Source organism: Musca domestica, unplaced genomic scaffold (genome assembly GCF_030504385.1).
Source record: "Musca domestica strain aabys unplaced genomic scaffold, Musca_domestica.polishedcontigs.V.1.1 39, whole genome shotgun sequence".
Lineage (NCBI taxonomy): Eukaryota > Metazoa > Arthropoda > Insecta > Diptera > Muscidae > Musca > Musca domestica.
The window spans coordinates 4334848-4354288 of record NW_026712326.1 but is presented as its reverse complement, the minus strand read 5'-3'; the positions used below and the strand labels follow the sequence as shown (position 1 = coordinate 4354288).

At 34.6% G+C, this 19441-nt stretch overlaps 1 protein-coding gene across 1 annotated transcript in view; it reads right to left on the bottom strand.

The window, feature by feature from the left end:
• Nucleotides 1-19441, bottom strand: part of LOC101900635 (glucose dehydrogenase [FAD, quinone]) — a 116632-nt gene that overhangs the window by 14747 nt on the left and 82444 nt on the right. The window contains exons 4-5 of the mRNA XM_059126484.1: nt 17844-18098; nt 17593-17713 (exon numbers count right to left, since the gene is read on the bottom strand). Coding sequence (XP_058982467.1) covers nt 17593-17713; nt 17844-18005 — 283 coding nt within the window. The 5' untranslated portion in view covers nt 18006-18098. The remainder of the gene's footprint in view (nt 1-17592; nt 17714-17843; nt 18099-19441) is intronic.

Sequence of the window (19441 nt, the reverse complement as noted above, 5' to 3'; positions counted from 1 at the left end):
TTCTCCAAAGTCTAAAGGCAGATTAGCCTTTCTCCCTTTCAGATGATAACCTTAGGAAGGTTACTGGACCTGAAAATTCGTTAAAATGAAAATAATTTACAATAACATCATCTTAGCACGCTTATGTCAAAGGTCGGCCAGTAGAGACGGCCTACACGAAGTGTGCGGGCACATAGAGAACAATATGGAAAACTCCAAGATTGCGTTGGTAGAATTTCTCGTTATTTGGAGGACTTTCGGAAAACTTGAAGCTCGACTTCATCCATAATGCTCTGCATGCTATCTACTCTGATTGAATGGATTGTTAGGATGCTAAAAATCGAACTCAAAATATAGAATATAGGGAGGTACTGATATGTGGGGCCTATGCGAAGACCTGGACCTGCATAGAAAAATTTCTGTCAAAGACTGTAGTTCCCATTAGGAACTCTAAATACCAAATTTGAAACAATTACGGTGAATAATGTTTCTAAAATCATCAAAATACTAAATATCGGGAGGTACCGTTATATGGGGGTTATACGAAGACGAGGACTTGAATACAAAATTTTTAGGCATAGACTGTAGTAGCATTACAAACTTCGAATATGAATTTTGAAACAATTCGGGTGACTAATGTCGCTTAAATAACCAAAATACGGTTAAATAACCAAAATAAAATACTAATGTCGCTGTAGCCTTCAAATTGATCGCACGCTTTTTCTGAATACACGCATACTCGAGTCTTGTTTTTAAATATCGTGAAATCAAATTTAAATTAAAGTTACCCAATAACAAACCATCAAACCTTCTTTCTGCTGAAATTGTACACCAGTAAAAATGTCGGATATAGAACAACAAACCAAAATCATTTGTGGACAATGTGAAATGGAAATTAAAACATTTTTATACATCCAGTGTCACAATTGCGGTCGTCAATTTCATTTTTCTCCATGCTGTTCACTCTCCGCAAGTTCGTACAAAAGCATGAGCCAAGTGAAGAGAGTTGGATGGAGATGTAAATTTTGCTCACGCTGAGCATAACAACTATGAGTGCCAAACTCGAACAAAATAGCGAAAAGCTCGAACAACATACGGCTGAAATGAAGCAAAACATGGAGAAACTAACAGCTCAAATACATGATCTCCAAACAAGAGATAAGGAAAAGAGCAAGCAAATAGAGCAACTAAATCAAAAAATTGAGCAACTTGAGCAAAAGTCCATCAACAAAAACATAGAAATAAGCAACATATCCAACATAAACGTTAATGTCGACGATATAATAAAAGAGATAGTGCTTAAAACAGGTGTGCAAATAAGCAACAACGACATTGAGAGAGCTTACAAGATACCCAAAAAGAAAAAACTCATTATCGAATTCTCAACTCTCAATAAAAAACGAGAACTAATGAGCAAAATAAAGAGACACTCATTACAAATAAGTAACGGAAATGGAGAATCAAATGAGAACGGAGAAATGAGAGTAAATGAGAGTAATACAATTTACTTAAATGATGAACTCACTCCGCACAATCGTCGTTTGCTTTGGCTAACCAAAACAAAAGCTAGGGAATGCGGTTGGAAATTTGTCTGGGTTAGAAACGGAGTCATTTATGCCCGCAGAATTGAAAATTCCCCTTTCATTTTAATTAGTAACTCATCTGATATTGAAAACATTACCTGTGCAAATTAAACATTTACATCTTCAACATTTATGCCAAATTATTAAATCAAAAGCGAAAATATAATAAAGAAATAAAAAAAAAAACTTTTTACACACACTTTTTGTGCTAACAAAATAATAATAAAATAAAAAAAAACATGTATTCGATTGAAGAAATACTAAGTAATTTCAATGAAATTAAAACAAAATATGTTAACTTTTCCTTGAATATTATACATTTAAATATAAGATCAATGAGAAAGAACTTTTTGAAATTCATAACAAATGCATCAAAAATTCTAGAAAAAATACATATGATAGTTCTTTGTGAGACTAACATAACTGATGATGAGAATCCTTTTTATTCCATTAATGGATTCAATGCCATATTTAAAAACAGAGATAGCAAAGGAGGAGGAATAGCTGTCTATATCAAAGAATCTTTCTATTTCAAAAATAAACACCTTTTTATGAACTCGGCAGAAATCATAGGGTTTGAGATATCCAATTCAACAGATATAATAGCAACTATTTTGGCAATTTATCGTCCGCCCAACCAAAATATATCAGAGTTTTTTAATGAATTAGATCGAAATATATCTGATATTGGCAAAAAGAACAAAGAGATCCTCTTAGCAGACATGAACATCGATATCATTAAAAAAAATGCAGTGACATCAAGATATTTAAACATACTTTCATCAAATGGGTTTGAAAGTATGACATTCAAACCGACGAGAGAAGACGTTAATAGGAATACAAAAACCTGTATAGACCATATATTTATTAGATGGGATAAAAACCTGAGCGAAGTATACTCCGCAATAATAACCACACCAATATCTGATCATTATGCATTATTTGGATGTATAAATCAGTCCACGAAACAACACAAAACAGAAAATACGGAATCTACAAAATATGGAATAAATACCAAAAAAGTAAATAACCAAATAAAAAATATTAATTGGGAAGATATCATTAACAATTCTTATAACACAACCGAACTCTATAACAATATACATAACGTATTCAACAAAATATACGAGAGCTCTAAAAAAGAACACACAATATACAAAAGACGTAATCCTTATCCATGGCTAACAGAATCGATATTGAAGTCATGTAAAATAAAAGACAGATTATACAAAAAGTGGGTCCAAAACAAAAATAACAAAACAAACGAAATAATATACAAAAACTTTAATAACAAACTAAACAAAGAAATTTTAAATGCAAAAAACAGACATTTGTATAACCAGTTCGTCAAACATAAACATAATCCGCGAGAAACTTGGAAAATTATAAACGAGGTTACAGGAAAAAGGGTCAAAAATATTGATGATGTCATTATACATAACTTCTCTGGGGAAAACATAAAGAAAATAGCTGACAACTTCGCTACACAATTTAACCAAAATGTGTTAAATATTGTTCATTCCTGCAATATTGTTACGTTGAGATCCAGAGTCGAGATAAACTTGTCGAACTCAATGTTTATGGAATACGCTACTGAATCAGAGATACATACTATACTGTGCACAATAAACACAAGTAAAAGTTCAGGGGTGGATAACATAAGAGCAATTGATATAAAAACAATGCCACTATTCTTACACCAATAATTACAAACCTCATAAATGGAAGTATAAGAGAGCCAACTGTGCCACAATTGCTAAAAGAATCTATAATAAGACCCATATATAAAGGAGGCAACAAATCAGATTATGGTAACTACAGACCAATCTCTATTCTGCCTATATTGGAAAAAGTTTTAGAAGAGATAATTGTACGGAGACTGAACAGTTTCTTAAAAAAGTACAAGATAATAAATAAAAATCAATATGGTTTTCAGAAAGGCAAAAACATAAATAAGCTACTTGGCCATTTTAGCAATTACATTAACAAAACACTCAGTCAACATAATAATTGCATTGCACTTTTTATAGATTTCAGCAAAGCTTTTGACACACTTTCACACGAAAAAATAGTGAATGTATTAGATAACACTGGGATAAGAGGCCATTGCTTAAGATGATTCCAAGAATACCTTTTATCAAGATCTTTCAACGTAAAAGTTGCTAATACTAACAGCAATAAGCTATCTACTCGTTACGGAGTTCCTCAAGGTTCAAAACTAGGACCAATTTTGTACCTTATATACACCAATGAAATGACTAAGCATCTACATCAAAGTACGTCGTTTACATATGCTGACGATACCGCCATGATAGTTTCACACAAAGAAATCGCCGAAGCAACAAAAATAATGCAGGATGAATTCAATATTATCACAAAATGGTGCCATGACAATGGTCTTGTAATTAATGCAAACAAAACAAAAATAATGCATATCAGACCTAGAAGTGTACCAAAAAACAACATCAGCATTGTTTATCATAATAATGACTGCCTCCATGCACAAATCCGGGATGCTGGAGAAGAGCGAGAAGAAAAGTGTACAACATACTTAGAACTGGTAGAAAACTACAAATATTTAGGTGTTCATCTCGATCACAACTTTAAATGGAAAACACACATACAAAACTTACAGAAGAAACTAAATAAAACGTCATTTGCCCTGTACCACCTTGGCAACTGTGCTCCATATAACGTCTTGAAACAGGTATACTATTCGATAGTAGAGTCCCACTTAAGACATGGCATTTCAGCTTGGGGAAACGCGCGCTGCTGCAGATCTCTACAGGAAACACAAGACCGAATAGTAAAATCTCTGTTCAAAAAATGTCATCATGTATCAAACAACACCTATGAGGAACATAGAAAACACGACAATATGAGACAAATGTATAGAAACCAACGTATATTAAACATTAAAGAACTGTACGCAATCACAATAGCATGCGAATTTATGGAAGATCCAAGCCTCGCGAAAAAAATCAGCCATCAACAAAATACCAGAAGAAGATTGGATGGTCGCTACTTCATACCGAGATTTAGAAATGAATATGGGAAGTTCTCCCTAGATGTCGCTCTGCCAAGCATTCTGAATGAATTCCCGAAAGATGTCTTAGAAATAAGAAATAAAATCACAAAAATTAAACATATGAAAAACTATTTATTAAACAAGTAAACTATTAGAAAATCACTGAAATTAGCAAAGAAACTATATAAAATATATGAAGTCTACAGTCTAGTTTTAGTTTTTTGATTTTTGTTAACATTTTGAATATATTTTGTAATTTTTATATCCTACACACAAGCCATTTTGGCTTCGTAGGTTATTGTAATGCCAATTTTTTTAATCAATAAAGAATGTCATAAAAAAAATTAAAAAAAAAATATATGGATGTACCATTCTATAGGGGCTATACCAAAACATGGACCTATATAGCCTATTTTCAATACCAAAAGTCCTGGAGACATTATATACATTTGAGTAACATTTCATCAACCTACTGCATTTCGTTCGGAAGCTAAAGTGATTTCTACAGATGGACGGACGGACATAGCTATATCGAGATATGACAAACTTCATATACCCTTCATACTATGGTGGAGGTCCTTTGAGAACTGTTTTTGAAGGACACGTTTCTTAAAAGTCGACGAAAACCAAAAAAGAAAGATTCAAAACTTGAGGGATAGTTTAGATGCATAAGTCGTGTGATAAAAGTAGCACTTGAAAATGGCTTTAAGCGAGTACCTGCTATTTTCTTTGATCTCGCAAAGGCTTTTGATCATGGCGATTACGCTATTTTGATTCAGATAGTCAGCAAAAGGGACTATTGTTATTTATAAGTTGTCTCAGAGATCGAAAGCAAATTAATGTAAATAAATTATGTAAAGAGCCATATAGGGACAGTAAGATTTGGGATTCAGCAGGTATAACCATAGTTTCTTTTGAGGATCTCCATAGAATCAATTTCTGAGTCGTCTGCATGTCAGTCCGTCTGTCCAGCCGTCCGTCCATGCATTCTTGTGACCAAATGCAGGCCGCATTTGTTATCCGATTGAGGTGAGATGTTTGGCCCAAGGAAGAATCCTATTGAATTTTGCTACATCCGACGGAATTTAGTCTTGAAGTAAGTACATCAAATTTGTTTCAGATATAGCTATAGTTCCCATATATATTTTTCATCCGATTTGGTCTTTAAGTCCCTCACATTCGTAATATGCATTCGACAACAATGATATTTGGTACCAGATATCTTATAATGCTCAGATTTGGATATAGCTGCCATATATATCCTTAATCCGAATTCAGGGTTATTGTGCAAATAATGGCTAATATCAGCCAAATGGAGTGAATTTCGGGACGGACGTTTCCATTTTGTGGAACTCGGCTCCCATACACATTTTTTATATAATCATTCTCGAAGTAATATCATGCACTCTATAGCAATGTTATTTGGTATAAAAGATTAAAATGTCTCCGTCAAATTTAGTGAAAATCGATTCAGAATTGGATATGCCTCCCATATATTAGTTCCCTCTGAAACCAAATTATAACTCTAAAGCCAAATGTTAATAGGTGGTATGATTTATATTCAACAAATTCTTTTCTAACGGGAGATCTACTAAATATAGTCGATCCCTCCCGACTTTTGATTTTTTTCTTACTTTTTTTCACGGATTTTTCTAAAAATTGTATTTGTAGTTCGTAATGGGCTCTTGATCTGGCGGCAGAAAATTGAATATTGCATCAACGCTTGGGAGCATTGATATGTCAAAAAATTTAAAAGTTTTTTCAAATATAAGTAGATTTTTATATGTTTTCTTATACTACGTCATTCGGAGGCTATTATATTCGCGTTTTTCAACCATTTTTACAAATTTAAATAATTTTTCATTCAACATTTTCAATTTCAAAATTGGTTTGACAGTTCATTGTCCCAGCAGCTGTGTCGACGCGTCTGCCTATATTCTTCTACCATGGGTCGACGTTTTCCTATAGCGCACATGTAACGATATCCACCGATATTCGGAATTTTTATAATCCTAGTCACATTTACCCACGAAATTGTTTCAAATTTGGTATTTAAGAAGATTTGGTAGACGACAATCCTTGAAGTATAAAATTGTCTCTAGAGGTTTCCGTTTTGGTATGGCCCCATATAACGGCCTCACTCACTTTATTCTTTTTTCAAAAGATTAGCAGCATTATCCAAACGGTCTAACTGGTATTTGTAGTTTAAAGCGGAAATCGTTTGAATTCAGATACTTTTATGTAAAATTGTTTTTTTTTACCCTATGGTGGACGGTATTGAAAGTTCGGTCTAGCCGGACTTAATATTTTTTTTACTTGTTTCTCTGTGAGAAATTTACAAATCGCAAAAAACAGGTGAAATATTATTCTCTTCAGAAGAAATTTTGACAGTTCGTAGAAAATAAAATTGCTGATTTTAGGACAAATTACCTTTTACACGACCACCTTATGGACAGACGGCATAGAAAAAGAAGTCTAAATAAAAAATTGAGCTCAAAAAGAAAAGATGACCCTAAAAGTGCCTACAATCGAGTGCTAGGTTTGTATTATCCTCATACCCACACTTAAACCGATTTTTGATTTTTTGCACCCAGTTAAGGTGCTCGTTAGGCTTTCCACTCCCTGCTTCTCTTTGCCTACCTTATTTCTGTTTATTTTTTAATGGGTCTGAATGCAAATATTCGTATGAATCCAACACCCACGTGCCGAATACAAAACAGGCCGAAAAAACGAAAGTAAAAATACCCTTTTTTAAATTTCAAAATAACCAAAACTCCGATCATACAAAATCATTTTCAATTGACGTGACCCAAATTTATTGCAAGTGAAAAGCGAAACGCCTAATTTGGACCGGAAAAACAATTAACAAATTACAATATATTGGCGATATAAAAATAAATGTTGCAAACATCGATGAATTACAGCCAACTGCCAATTCGGAAAGATGTCAAAAAACTCATCAGTTATAAATTATACAACAAATTAAGATTAATTTAAACAACAATTTTTTGTGAAATAATTTGACAGCAAACACTTGGTTTGTTTGATACTCATTTAATTTTTGAATATTGTTTGTTTAAATTTAATGAGGTATTTGTAACAAAAAAAAAAAAAATAAAAACAATAAATTTAAATAAATTAGAAACTCTATTTGTCTGGCTTCTAGTAGTGTCAAATTATCATTCGCTTGCATGATAGCTGTAAAATTGGGGGGGATTTTGAAAAGTTTATTGGCCCCAAAAACCAGTCTCAACTCAAGTCAAACACAATGAACGTCAAACTAAAAAATACTAATGGTGATGTTTGGTATGAAAACTAGTAGTTTGTTTTTTGTTTTATTAATAATTATAATTATTAGCTAACTAATTTATAATTGGTCATTTAAAATTATGGGAATTTTTATTTGAGCAGTTATCGAATCTAAACAAATTAGTGTTTTTTGTTTTCGCTCAAGTTTGTGTCTTAAGTCTTTTGTATTTTTGCTGTAATTATGGTTGACAAATGATGTGTAACTTTAATTCTAATCTTTTTTTTCTTCATGGCAGGGCATATATCATGTGATATAAAGAAATGATAAATGTGATAAATTGAAATAATTGATATAATCGGTGTCAAGGTTTGAGTATTTGAGTTCAGGTCCTGTAATTCCACAATTTTGTTTTGAAGAATATAAAGGACCAACTGATATGCAAGCATGGATTTAAAAAAAATATTAATGGCCATTTTAAAATACTCTATTTTTTCTCTTTAATAACTTGATCACAAAACATAGCTAAAAACTCCGAAATGTTTATATTAAAGAGTTATGGTCATTTTAATATCCTATAGGAAAACGTGGACCTAAATATTCAATGGTATGCCGACGGAACTAGAACACATTATGAACTAAAATACCAATTTTTAGTCAACTCCGTGGAAAAATGTGGCTAAAACCATCAAAATACCTAATATCGGGAGGTACCGTTCGAGGACTAAGAATTTTTGAGCAGTTTTTCCACAGACTATAAGAACATTTTTAAGCAACTATAGACTTACAAACTTGGTTTTTAAGGATTGTTTTTAGGTTTGCCATGAACAAATAATGATTTAAAAAATAAATATTTTTGGCGCCCAATATTTTTTCCAAATAATAACTGAGAGATACTTTTTTCGAGGACTAACTGAGCTGCCCATTATGCAGTTTTTCCAGAGATTATAAGAGCTTTTTTAAGCAAAATAGACCTACAGTCTTAGCTTCTTATACCCTACACCACAAGGTGGTCAGGGTATTATGTCTTTGTGCATTTGTTTGTAACAGGCAAAAGGAAACGAGATAGACCCATAGTTCCTTTTGATGATCTGAATAGAATCACATTCTGAGTCAATTTATGCATGTCCGTCTTTTCGTCCGTCCGTATGTCTGTCCATGTATTTTTGTGAACAAAGTAGAGTTCGCATTTATTACCCAATCCAGATGAAATTTTGCACAAATCATTTGTTTGGTCCAAGGACGAACCCTATTGAAATTGGAGATAATCGCTAAATATTTAGATATAGCTGCCATATATATCTTCGTCCGATTTGCCTTTTATTGTGCACCAAACGTGTAATATCAGCCCGAATAGTATGGAATTTTGCACATGCAACCAAATTAGACCTGAAAATAAATATGCCAAATTTGATCGAAATCGGTTCAGATATAGCTATAGCTCCAATATATATTGTTCATCCGATTTGTTATTTTAGTCCTCCACAGCCGTAATAAGAGTGCATATAACAATATTTGGGAAAATATATCAAATACAGCTCAGAAATACCTTTGTTAAATTTTATCGAGATCGGTTCAGATTTTGATACTTCTCCCATATATAACTTCGTCCGATTTACCTTTTATTGTGCACCAAACGTCTAATATCTGTCCAATTGGGATGGAATTTGGCACTTACGACCGAATTGAATCTAGAAGCTAGTATGCCAAATTTGGTGAAGATCAGTTCAGATATAGCTATAGCTCCCATATATACTGTTCATCTGATTTGTTATATTTTTTACCCACAGCCGTAATATGCACTCCGTAACAACGATATTCAGGGAAATATATGAAATACAGCTCAAAAATAAATTTTATGAAAATCGGTTCAGATTTGGATATAGCTCCCATATATATCAAATAGGCAATAGAAGTCCGAATTTAAAAGATACAAATGCTTCGGCATATTTAGTCTTTTGAATTCTAAATTAAAATTATAATCATAGCGTGTATGATTGAATTCTCCCATAAAAACTTTTAATTGTTATGTGGAGTTCTACTAAATTAGCAAAGTGGTGTAGGGTATCATAAAGTCGCTCCGCCCCGATTTTGAGAAAAAAATATTTTTGGCACCCAATATGTATTTTTTTTTTCAAAGAAAATCTTAACTTAAATGTACTAACAAGGAAAAAAGCAGTAAGTTCGGCCGGGCCGAACTTTGAATACCCTCCACCATTTAGAACGAATTTGAAAATTGTAGAAAAATATAACATTCGCCAAAAATTCTGTTAACATTTTAAAAATGCCGAATATGGCTGTTATATTAGGGCCTGAACGACGTGCACCTACATAGGCGTTGTTTGTCACAAGCTATTACCATATTCAAATTCGAAACTTGAAATAAACGGTGAATAATGTAGCCAAAATCATCAAAATATCGTACATAGGGAGGTGCCGTTATATAGGAGCTATACGAAGACGCTGATCAAGAATATATAATTTGTTGGGTCTAAGATCATTATTTCGATGAGTTAGAAACGAAATGACAAAATAACTCCATAGTATGGTGAAGGGTATAAAAATTTAATACTTTGTATTAGATAAACAGAATGAGCTAGAACTCTGAAATTTGGATGTATCGAAGGGTTTTTGGAAATACGTACTTTAAGGTTTAGAAAATTCTATATTTGGAAAAATTTGGTTTTGGGTGGAATTTAGAAGATATCAAACTGCAATCTCTATATTTTGGTATTGGGGTCCCTGTTGTTGAAAGGTTTGAGAATTAAAGTTGGTTTCGGAAATGTGTACTGCAAATGCACCTAAAAGTATTAAATTTTACTACATTTGGTACAATATAGCTCATGTGTAGCCTGGACATAAGGAGGTGGTTTTTGGTGGTATAATTGTACGAAAAGTACTAAATTTGGCCTTGCTTGAAGGGGTGGAGATAAAATCCTGAAATTAGATATTTAGATATCTGGAATTAAGATATGAAGCTGTATTTTTTTTTTTTTTGGAAATGAGTACTATAGTTGTACAAAATGTACTAGATGGTACTAAATTGGGTATTGGGTGAAGGAATAGAGCTGGAATCCCGAAATTTGATATTGTGTTCTCTGTTGGTAATCTGGGATTGAAATATGGAGGTGGTTTTGAAAATGTGTTCTATAATTTTTCGTAAAGTACTAAATTGAACTAAATTTAATACTGGATGAAAGGATAGAGCTGAAACCGTGAGATTTTATATTGCGTTAACTGTTGGTGTGGAAGGTATTGAGATATGGAACGACTTTGGAAATTAGTACAAAAATTATACGAAAAGTACTAAATGTTACTAAATTTGGTATTGAGTGGATGTATAGAGCTTTGAATGTGATTTTGGAAGTGTTTTTTATAATTGTACGAAAAGTTCTAAATTGTACTAAATTTGGTCTTGGTTGAAGGGCTGAAGATAAAATTCGGTAATTTGATATTTAGATAACTCTATTGGTATCTGGAAGTGAAATATGGAGGTGGTTTTTGAAATATGTACAACATTTGAACAAAAAGTACTAAATTGTACTAAATAGGGTATTGGGTGAAGGGATAGACTTGAAATCCCGAAATTTGATATTGATGTGTCAGTTGATATCTTGAATTGATATATGGAGCTGGGTTTGAAAAAGTATGCTTTAAATTGCAAAAAGTACTTGTGAATAATGTAGCTAAATTCATCAAAAGTACGCATATAGGGAGGTACCGATATATGGGGGCTATACGAAAACCTGGACCTGCATAGACAATTTTCTGTTATGGATTATGGGTACTACCTACTAGGAACTTCAAATACAAAATATGAAACTATTCCGGTGAATAATGTCGCCAAAATCATTAAAATACGGAATATAGGGAGGTACCGACATACGGGGGCTATACGAAGACCTGGACCTGCATAGACAATTTTCTGTCACTGGCTGTAGTACCTGTTAGGAACTTCAAATACGAAAATTGCAAACAATTTCGGTGAATAATGTCGCTAATATCATCAAAATACCGAATATTGGGAGGTACCGTTATATGGAGCTGTACCAAGATGTGGGCCTGCATACGCAATTTTTTGTTATAGGCTGTGGTACCCATTATGAACTTTAAATACTAAATTTGAAACAATTTCGGTGAATATTGTACCTAAAATTGTCAAAAGACCGAATATTGGGAGGTACCGTTACGTGGAAGCTATACGAAGACGTGGGCCTGCAAACGCGATTTTTTGTTATAGGCTGTGGTACCCATTACAAACTCAAAATACGAAATTTGAAACAACTATTTATACAATTCTCTTCCAGGGAGTAAAGTGCAAAGAAAGCACTCTTGGCGTGGATTTTCAGAAAATTTCATTGAAAAAATTATTAAAATATCGAACATCGGGGTTACTGTTATATGGAGGTTTTATGATATCGTGGGCCGATTTAGACCATCTTCGAACTTGTCCTACCTTCACACAAAAGACTGATCTGGGCAAAATTTTTCTTTATTCGTTTTGACTTTTGTGTAATTACAACAGACGGAGACGACGGACGAAATGACAAACTTAGTATACCCTCCATACTATATATGGTGGATGGTATGAAAAGGCCGGACACTAACTGTTGGAAAGAATAAAACAAAATTCGTTGACGAAGTAGCGGCAACTTGCTACCCGATAAATATTAGCCCTTGTTTCTAATACCTCCTCCCTCATAGGTCAATTATTTTGTATAAAGATGTAATATTTTTCTCCAATGCTTCCTTTACCTCTCCTCTCTCTCTTTAATCAAAGAAATCCCAATCCACCAGATCAATTGTTGGATCAACCAACCTCAAAGTCGTTTCTTGACCAAAAAGTGAATGTTTAGTGAATGTCTGCTTGTCACAATCATCAGATGCGTGTTGAGATCCATGTAAATCACATTTTTTAATTGCGAACATTTTGGCATTATTAAATATCATTTGACAGGGTGGGGGGATGGTGTAACACTTCTACTTTCTCTATTTGCTGGGTTGTGTAATAAGCTTGTGGCCGGCTTGTTTCTTAATTCGCAACAGAAGTTGATCAATTAAATTCGTCTTTTTTTTTGCTTAAATGCCAATTTACCGTACCAATACCTTAAATGGTCTTGAAAAATCCCAACATCTTCTTAAAGGCTCTCCAGCAGATGAGCTGCTTTGCTTTGTTTCTGAATGAATAGCTGACATTTTACAAGCGATGCTGCTGCCGATAATGTCGTTTATAAATGTGATATTACTTTATTTAATAACACATTGACGGGGAGAAGAAAAAAAAAACGGTTGGCCACAATTTATCAGCAACCGGCCGTCCGTCCGTCCGACTGGTTGTTCAGACATCAATCTAAGAAGCCGTTAAGTGATAGGCTGGTTTTTTTCTGTCGTTTGGTCTGTCTATTTCTCCATAAGCCGACAAATTGTGTTCACATTTAGTTTTGGCTAAGCTCAGCTCAAGCGAGAGCGACTTGAATAACGTGACACTTGTTAGCATCACCTGACCATATGGGTTGCGAGTTGAGCGGATTTTGTTATGCGTTTTTGCGCGTTGCGTGTCTTGCACACCGACAAATGTTCGTAATGTTCGCTTAATTCTTAGTTTTTTGTTTGGTTAGTTGGATGAACTGTGGCATAGAGGGAATTTTTCGATTTTTTTTAGAAAATATTGAATTTAGCTTTTGGTTTTGGAAAATGGATTTTGAACAAAAAAAAACAAAAAAAAAACAGTAAAGAAAGTCTTAAAGGCGGGGCCGACTTTATGATACCCTACACCACTTTGCTAATTTAGTAGAGCTCCGCATAACAATTAAAAGTTTTTATGAGAGAATTCAATCATACGCGCTATGATTGTAATTAAATTTATGCCGAAGTATTTGTATCTTTTAAATTCGGACTTGTAATGCCCATTTGGTGCACAAATAATTTAAAATCGGATAAAAATATATATGGGACCTATATCCAAATCTGAACCGATCTCGATAAAATTTGGCCAAGATATTTCTGAGCTGTATTTGATATATTTCCCCAAATATTGTTTTTGCAGAGTGCATATTACGGCTGCGGAGGACAAAAATAACAAATCGGATGAACAATATATATGGGGGCTATAGCTATATCTGAACCGATTTCGATCAAATTTGGCATACTTATTTTCAGGCCTAATTTGGGTGTATATGCAAAATTCCATACAATTCGGGCTGATATTACACGTTTGGTGCACAATAAAAGGTAAATCGGACGAAGATATATATGGGAACTATATCTAAATTTTGACCGATTATCTCCAATTTCAATAGGGTCCGTCCTTAGGCCAAACAAATGATCTGTGCAAAATTTCATCTGGATCGGACAATAAATGCGACCTGTATTTTGTTTACAAAAATACATGGACAGACGGACGGACATGCATAAATCGACTCAAAATGTGATTCTATGCAGATCATCAAAAGGAACTGTGGGTCTATCTCGTTTCCTTTTGCTTGTTACAAACAAATGCACAAAGACATAATACCCTGACCACAATGTGGTGTAGGGTATAAAAAGAAAAATATTTACATAAAACAAGTTAAGAAGAATCGCTGACTTGTTAAGCAAGTTATGGAAGTTATGTAGATGGAAGTATCGCTGAGGTACCGGAAGGGGTTCCCAGATATATATCATATTCACAAGAGATCTTGTAAATTTGAAGAGAGTTGGATGTTTAGTTCATTTTCTTTAAGTCTTTTATTTTTCAAAACCTTGAACCCTATGTGTAGGAGGTACCAGAAGAAATGGTCCGATCTCTACCATATTTATAACATATCTTATGTTGATTGGAATTTTGAGATCTGCCAAGTCTGAATGGAATCAGATTGTAGTTTCACGTCTTATGAGCTTCATGGATATTCAAACCTTTGTGGGACAGGTACCAGAAGGAGTGGACCGATACATCCCATTGGGTGTATTTTCGCGTTTTTTGAGCTTCATTGATATTGAAAATTGTGACCCATTGTGGGTGAGGTACCAGAAGGGGTTCGCACATATATATCATCTTCACAGCAGATATTGTGTTAATAGAAATAATGACAAGTGTAAAATATGAAGAGAACCGGATGCTTACTTCGGATTTTATAATCATTTTGGTTATTCAAAACTTTGACCCTTTGTGGGGGAGGTACCAGAAGGAATGGTCCTATCTCTATCATATTCATAACAGATCTTCTGTTGATGGAAATATTGAGATGTACAGAGTCCGAATGGAATTGGATATTACTTTCGAGTTTTCAAATATGTTGAACCTTTGTGGGGGAGGTGCCAGTGTGATTGCACCGATATATTCCATATTCACAGCAGATCTTGTGTTAGTAGATGTAATGAGATGTGTGAAATATAAAGAGAACCGGATGCTTATTTCGGATTTTATAAACATTTTGTTTATTCAAAACATTAACCCATTGCTGGGAGGTACCAGAAGAAATGGTCCGATCTCTACCATCGTTATAACAGACCTTGTGTTAATAGAAATATTGAGATGTGCCAAGTCTGAATGAAATCGGATGTTAATTTCGCGTTTTATGAGTCTCACTGGTATTCGAAGTTTTTACCCTTTTTTTGGGAGGCTCCAGAAGGAGTGCACCGATATATTCAATCTTCACACCAGATCTTAGGGTTAATAAAAATATTGTGATATGTGTAATTTGAAGACCATCGGACACTTACATCACATTTTATAAGTGTTGTAGTTATTCAAAATGTTGACCCTTTGTGGGGAGTAACTTGATGGAGTGGACCGATATTTTAAATATTGGCTTTTTTTTGCCCCTGACCTAGCACTGATACAAGTATTAGGATTTGCAAAGTTTGAGTAAAATCGGATTACCCTTCCTCTTTCTGTACAGTAAAATATTTTTTGAAAATGTCGATCTTTTTGGTGCGGGAGGTACCAGAAGGAGTGGACCGATAGTGCCCATCTCCGAGCTCGATCTAAGTTTGACAGTAATATTACGATGTACCAACTTTGGATCAAATCTGATACTCCCTTCGAGAATTATCGTGTGCACCAGCCAACAAGACAGACGGACGGACAGACGAACGGACGGACATCGCTAGATCGACTCCAAATGTCCTGAAACGGATTTGGTCCAAAGAGACCTAGGGTCTAAAGCCGTTATTTCGACTAGGCACGTTTTGGCCGTATTAAATGATACATATACCCTCTGTAGCCATATGGCTGAGGGTATAAAAAACCACATTTGTAGATATGTGTATTTTCTGAAAATTCCATGTTTGTAGCTCTTTGGGTCCTATTGAAAATATTCTTGAAAAACTAACATCTGTAGCTCTGCGATCCATGTTAAAAAATTCTTTAAGAATCCACATTTGTAGCACTGTAGGACCTTGTAAAAAGATTATCAAAAAATCCACGTTTGTAGCTCTGTAGCCTATAGAAAAATAGTGTTAAAAATCTACCCTTATAGCTCTGTGGGTCCTTGTAAAAATCACAAAAAATACATTTGTTGCTCTGTAAGTCCATGTAAAATTTGTCTTAAAAAGTCCACCCTCATAAAAATATTCTCAAAGAATCACGTTTTTAGCTCTGTGGGTCCTACAAAAATAATATTAAAAAGTCCATCCTTGTGGCTCTGTGGGTCTCGGTGGGTCCTACAAAAATAGTCTTAAAAAATCGACGTTTGTAGCTCTATAGGTCCATGTAAAAATAGTCTTAAAAAGTCCACCATTGTAACTCTGTGGGTCCTTATAAAAATCTTCTCAAAGAATCACGTGTGTAGCTCTCTGGGTCCTTGTAAGAATATCCATAAAAATCCCATCCTTGTACCTCTATGGGTCCGTGTAAAAATAGTCCCAAAAATCCAAGTTTGTAGCTGGGAAGGTCCTAGAAAAATGGCCACGTAAGTAGCTTTGTGAGTCTTTTAAACATTCATAAAAAATCCACGTTGTTTTCTCCTCGTCCTAAAATCTCTCATGTTGCTACATCTAGGGGTCCTTTAAAAAGGTGTTCCAAAAAAAAATAATATTAGAAACTAAGTTCTTTTTCCCAATAAAAAATCTTATAAGTCGACGTTTGTAGCTCTATAGGTCCATGTAAAAATAGTCCTAAAAAGTCCACCATTGTAGCTCTGTGGGTCCTTATAAAAATCTTCTCAAAGAATCACGTGTGTAGCTCTCTGGGTCCTTGTAAGAATATCCATAAAAATCCCATCCTTGTACATCTATGGGTCCGTGTAAAAATAGTCCCAAAAATACAAGTTTGTAGCTGGGAAGGTCCTAGAAAAATGGCCACGTAAGTAGCTTTGTGAGTCTTTTAAACATTCATAAAAAATCCACGTTGTATTCTCCTGGTCCTAATATCTCTCATTTTGCTACATCTGCGGGTCCTTTAAAAAGGTGTTAGAAAGTTCTTTTTCCCAATAAAAATCTTATAAGTCGACCTTTCCAGCCTACGAATATCACTGTTCCAATGCGTCAGAGGTGCATGCCTCTTTGTCATGTTGGTTTTTGCTTTTGTTGTTGCAAAAAAATCCGACTCGCATGTTTTTCATGTGGTAACACATAAATTTGTAGAAAAAAAATCTGATAGCAGTAGTAGCAGCAAAAAAAAAAAAAAAAAAAACAGAAAAAAACTCGTCATGTTGCATAGTTTGTTTTTGTTTTTGGTCTGGTCTGATCATTAGCGGCATATTCGGAAAATGCCCACTGTTTGCGAATCAAAACAGAAGTGGGGGAAAAGCAAAAAAGAAGCACACACTACTTACCGGCTTCAATTAACAGCACCTTCCATTGGGCCACTTCGGATAGACGTGAGGCAACCACAGAACCGGCTGAGCCGCCACCAATCACAACAAAATCATATTCATAATCGGGTTCGGAACGAAACTGCAAGGGAAGGGAAGAAAATGAAAATGATGTGAAATAGAGGTATACAATTTTGCGGCAGGTGGGAAGGGGAGTAACACCATGTGAAAGGGTTTGCTTTGTGTCTTTATTGTTTTATTCCATAACATACCCTTGAACTAGCCCGACCACAAGGATCCTCAAGATCACACTGCGACCGCACAAACACCTCCAACAGACCCATAAACAACATAAAAGCACTGCCACCGCATGTTGCCGCTAATGTCGGTCCGGTTGGCACCCCCACCAAACAATCACAAGAGTTGGTGGACATGTTACTCAGCGTCGAATAGCTTTCGATTTCAATTACAAAAGTCAGTCAGTAGAATTGTTGATATTTTAAGTTTGTCGATTTTGAGGTTAACACCTGTAATGAAAATGGAATAAAAAACATAAAAGTATTATTAAAAAGAATATGCAAGACATAAATACGTGACATAAACGTGATAATGGTTTAGCCAGGGTTAGAGATATAAATGGGGGTATTTTAAGAGAATTTTGTGGGTGAGAGAAGTATGTTTTAGGAAGAGATTTCCAGGGACCTACAAAGCTCTTAATTTGGATTTTTTTCTGAATTATCTTAATAAAGAAAACACAGAGCTGCAAAAAGTGGGTTTTTTTTTAAATAATCTAAGAAGGACATTCGGGGCTACAAACATGAATTTTTAGAATATAAATTCGAGTATTACCATAGCATTGAACGTGGATTTTTAAGAAAATATAGGCCTGGAAAGTTACAGACGTTGATTTTTTTGACATTTTGAAGGGTACGCAGTGCCGAAACCGTGGAGTCATTAAAATATGTTTACAAGGACCTACAGAGCTACAAACGCGGAGTTTTAGAGATATTTCGAATTTTATATGAATATTTCCTTAAGGACTAATAAAACTGGTGAAATAAGTTTCTATAAGGAATGTTAAAGCAACCGACATGATATACTTATTAAAATAAATCTGACCCCTTGTGGGGGAGGCACCAGAAGGAGTAGTCCGACATATTTTTTCTTCACAGCTGGCTTTGTGTTGATAGAAATATTGGAATGTGTGAGATTGGGAGAGAATTTGATATTTATTTTATTTATGAGAGTTATATTATTTATAAGAGTTATAAATACAGGGTGAGATGGAAAAACTGCAACCAACATCAGACTGCTGTCATTTCGAAGCCACTCGTCCGACAGCTGTTAAAATTATTCCAGTGACAGCTCATCAGCAGAAATGGTTCGAAAAGTAAAGAAGCGACTTGATCGAAACCCACGTCGCAGTGGCCGAAAAATGACTCGCGAACTGAACATATCGCAATATTCCATTCGGTAAATGTTGAAAAATGAGCTCGGGATACAGTCATTGAAATTCCAAAAAGTGCCAGAACTTACACACCAACAAAAAGAAAATAGGCTCAAAAGAGCTAAAGAGTTGCTTTGCTTGGTCTAAAGTGGTGAACTGCCGAATTTGGTTTTCTCCGATGAGAAACATTCGTTGTCCAGCAGTCAGAATAAATGCCGAATATTATCTCGAAAATATTCTGGAAGGTGTATTAAAGCCTTGGACACGCAATCATTTTGGCCGCAGACCATGGACATGCCAACAGGACTCAGCACCATAGCATTCAGCACGCTCCATCCAAGAATGGTTACAACATAAGGTTCCTCGTTGCATTTCTAGCGCACAATGGCCACTAAAATCTTCGGATACCAATCCCTTGGCCTA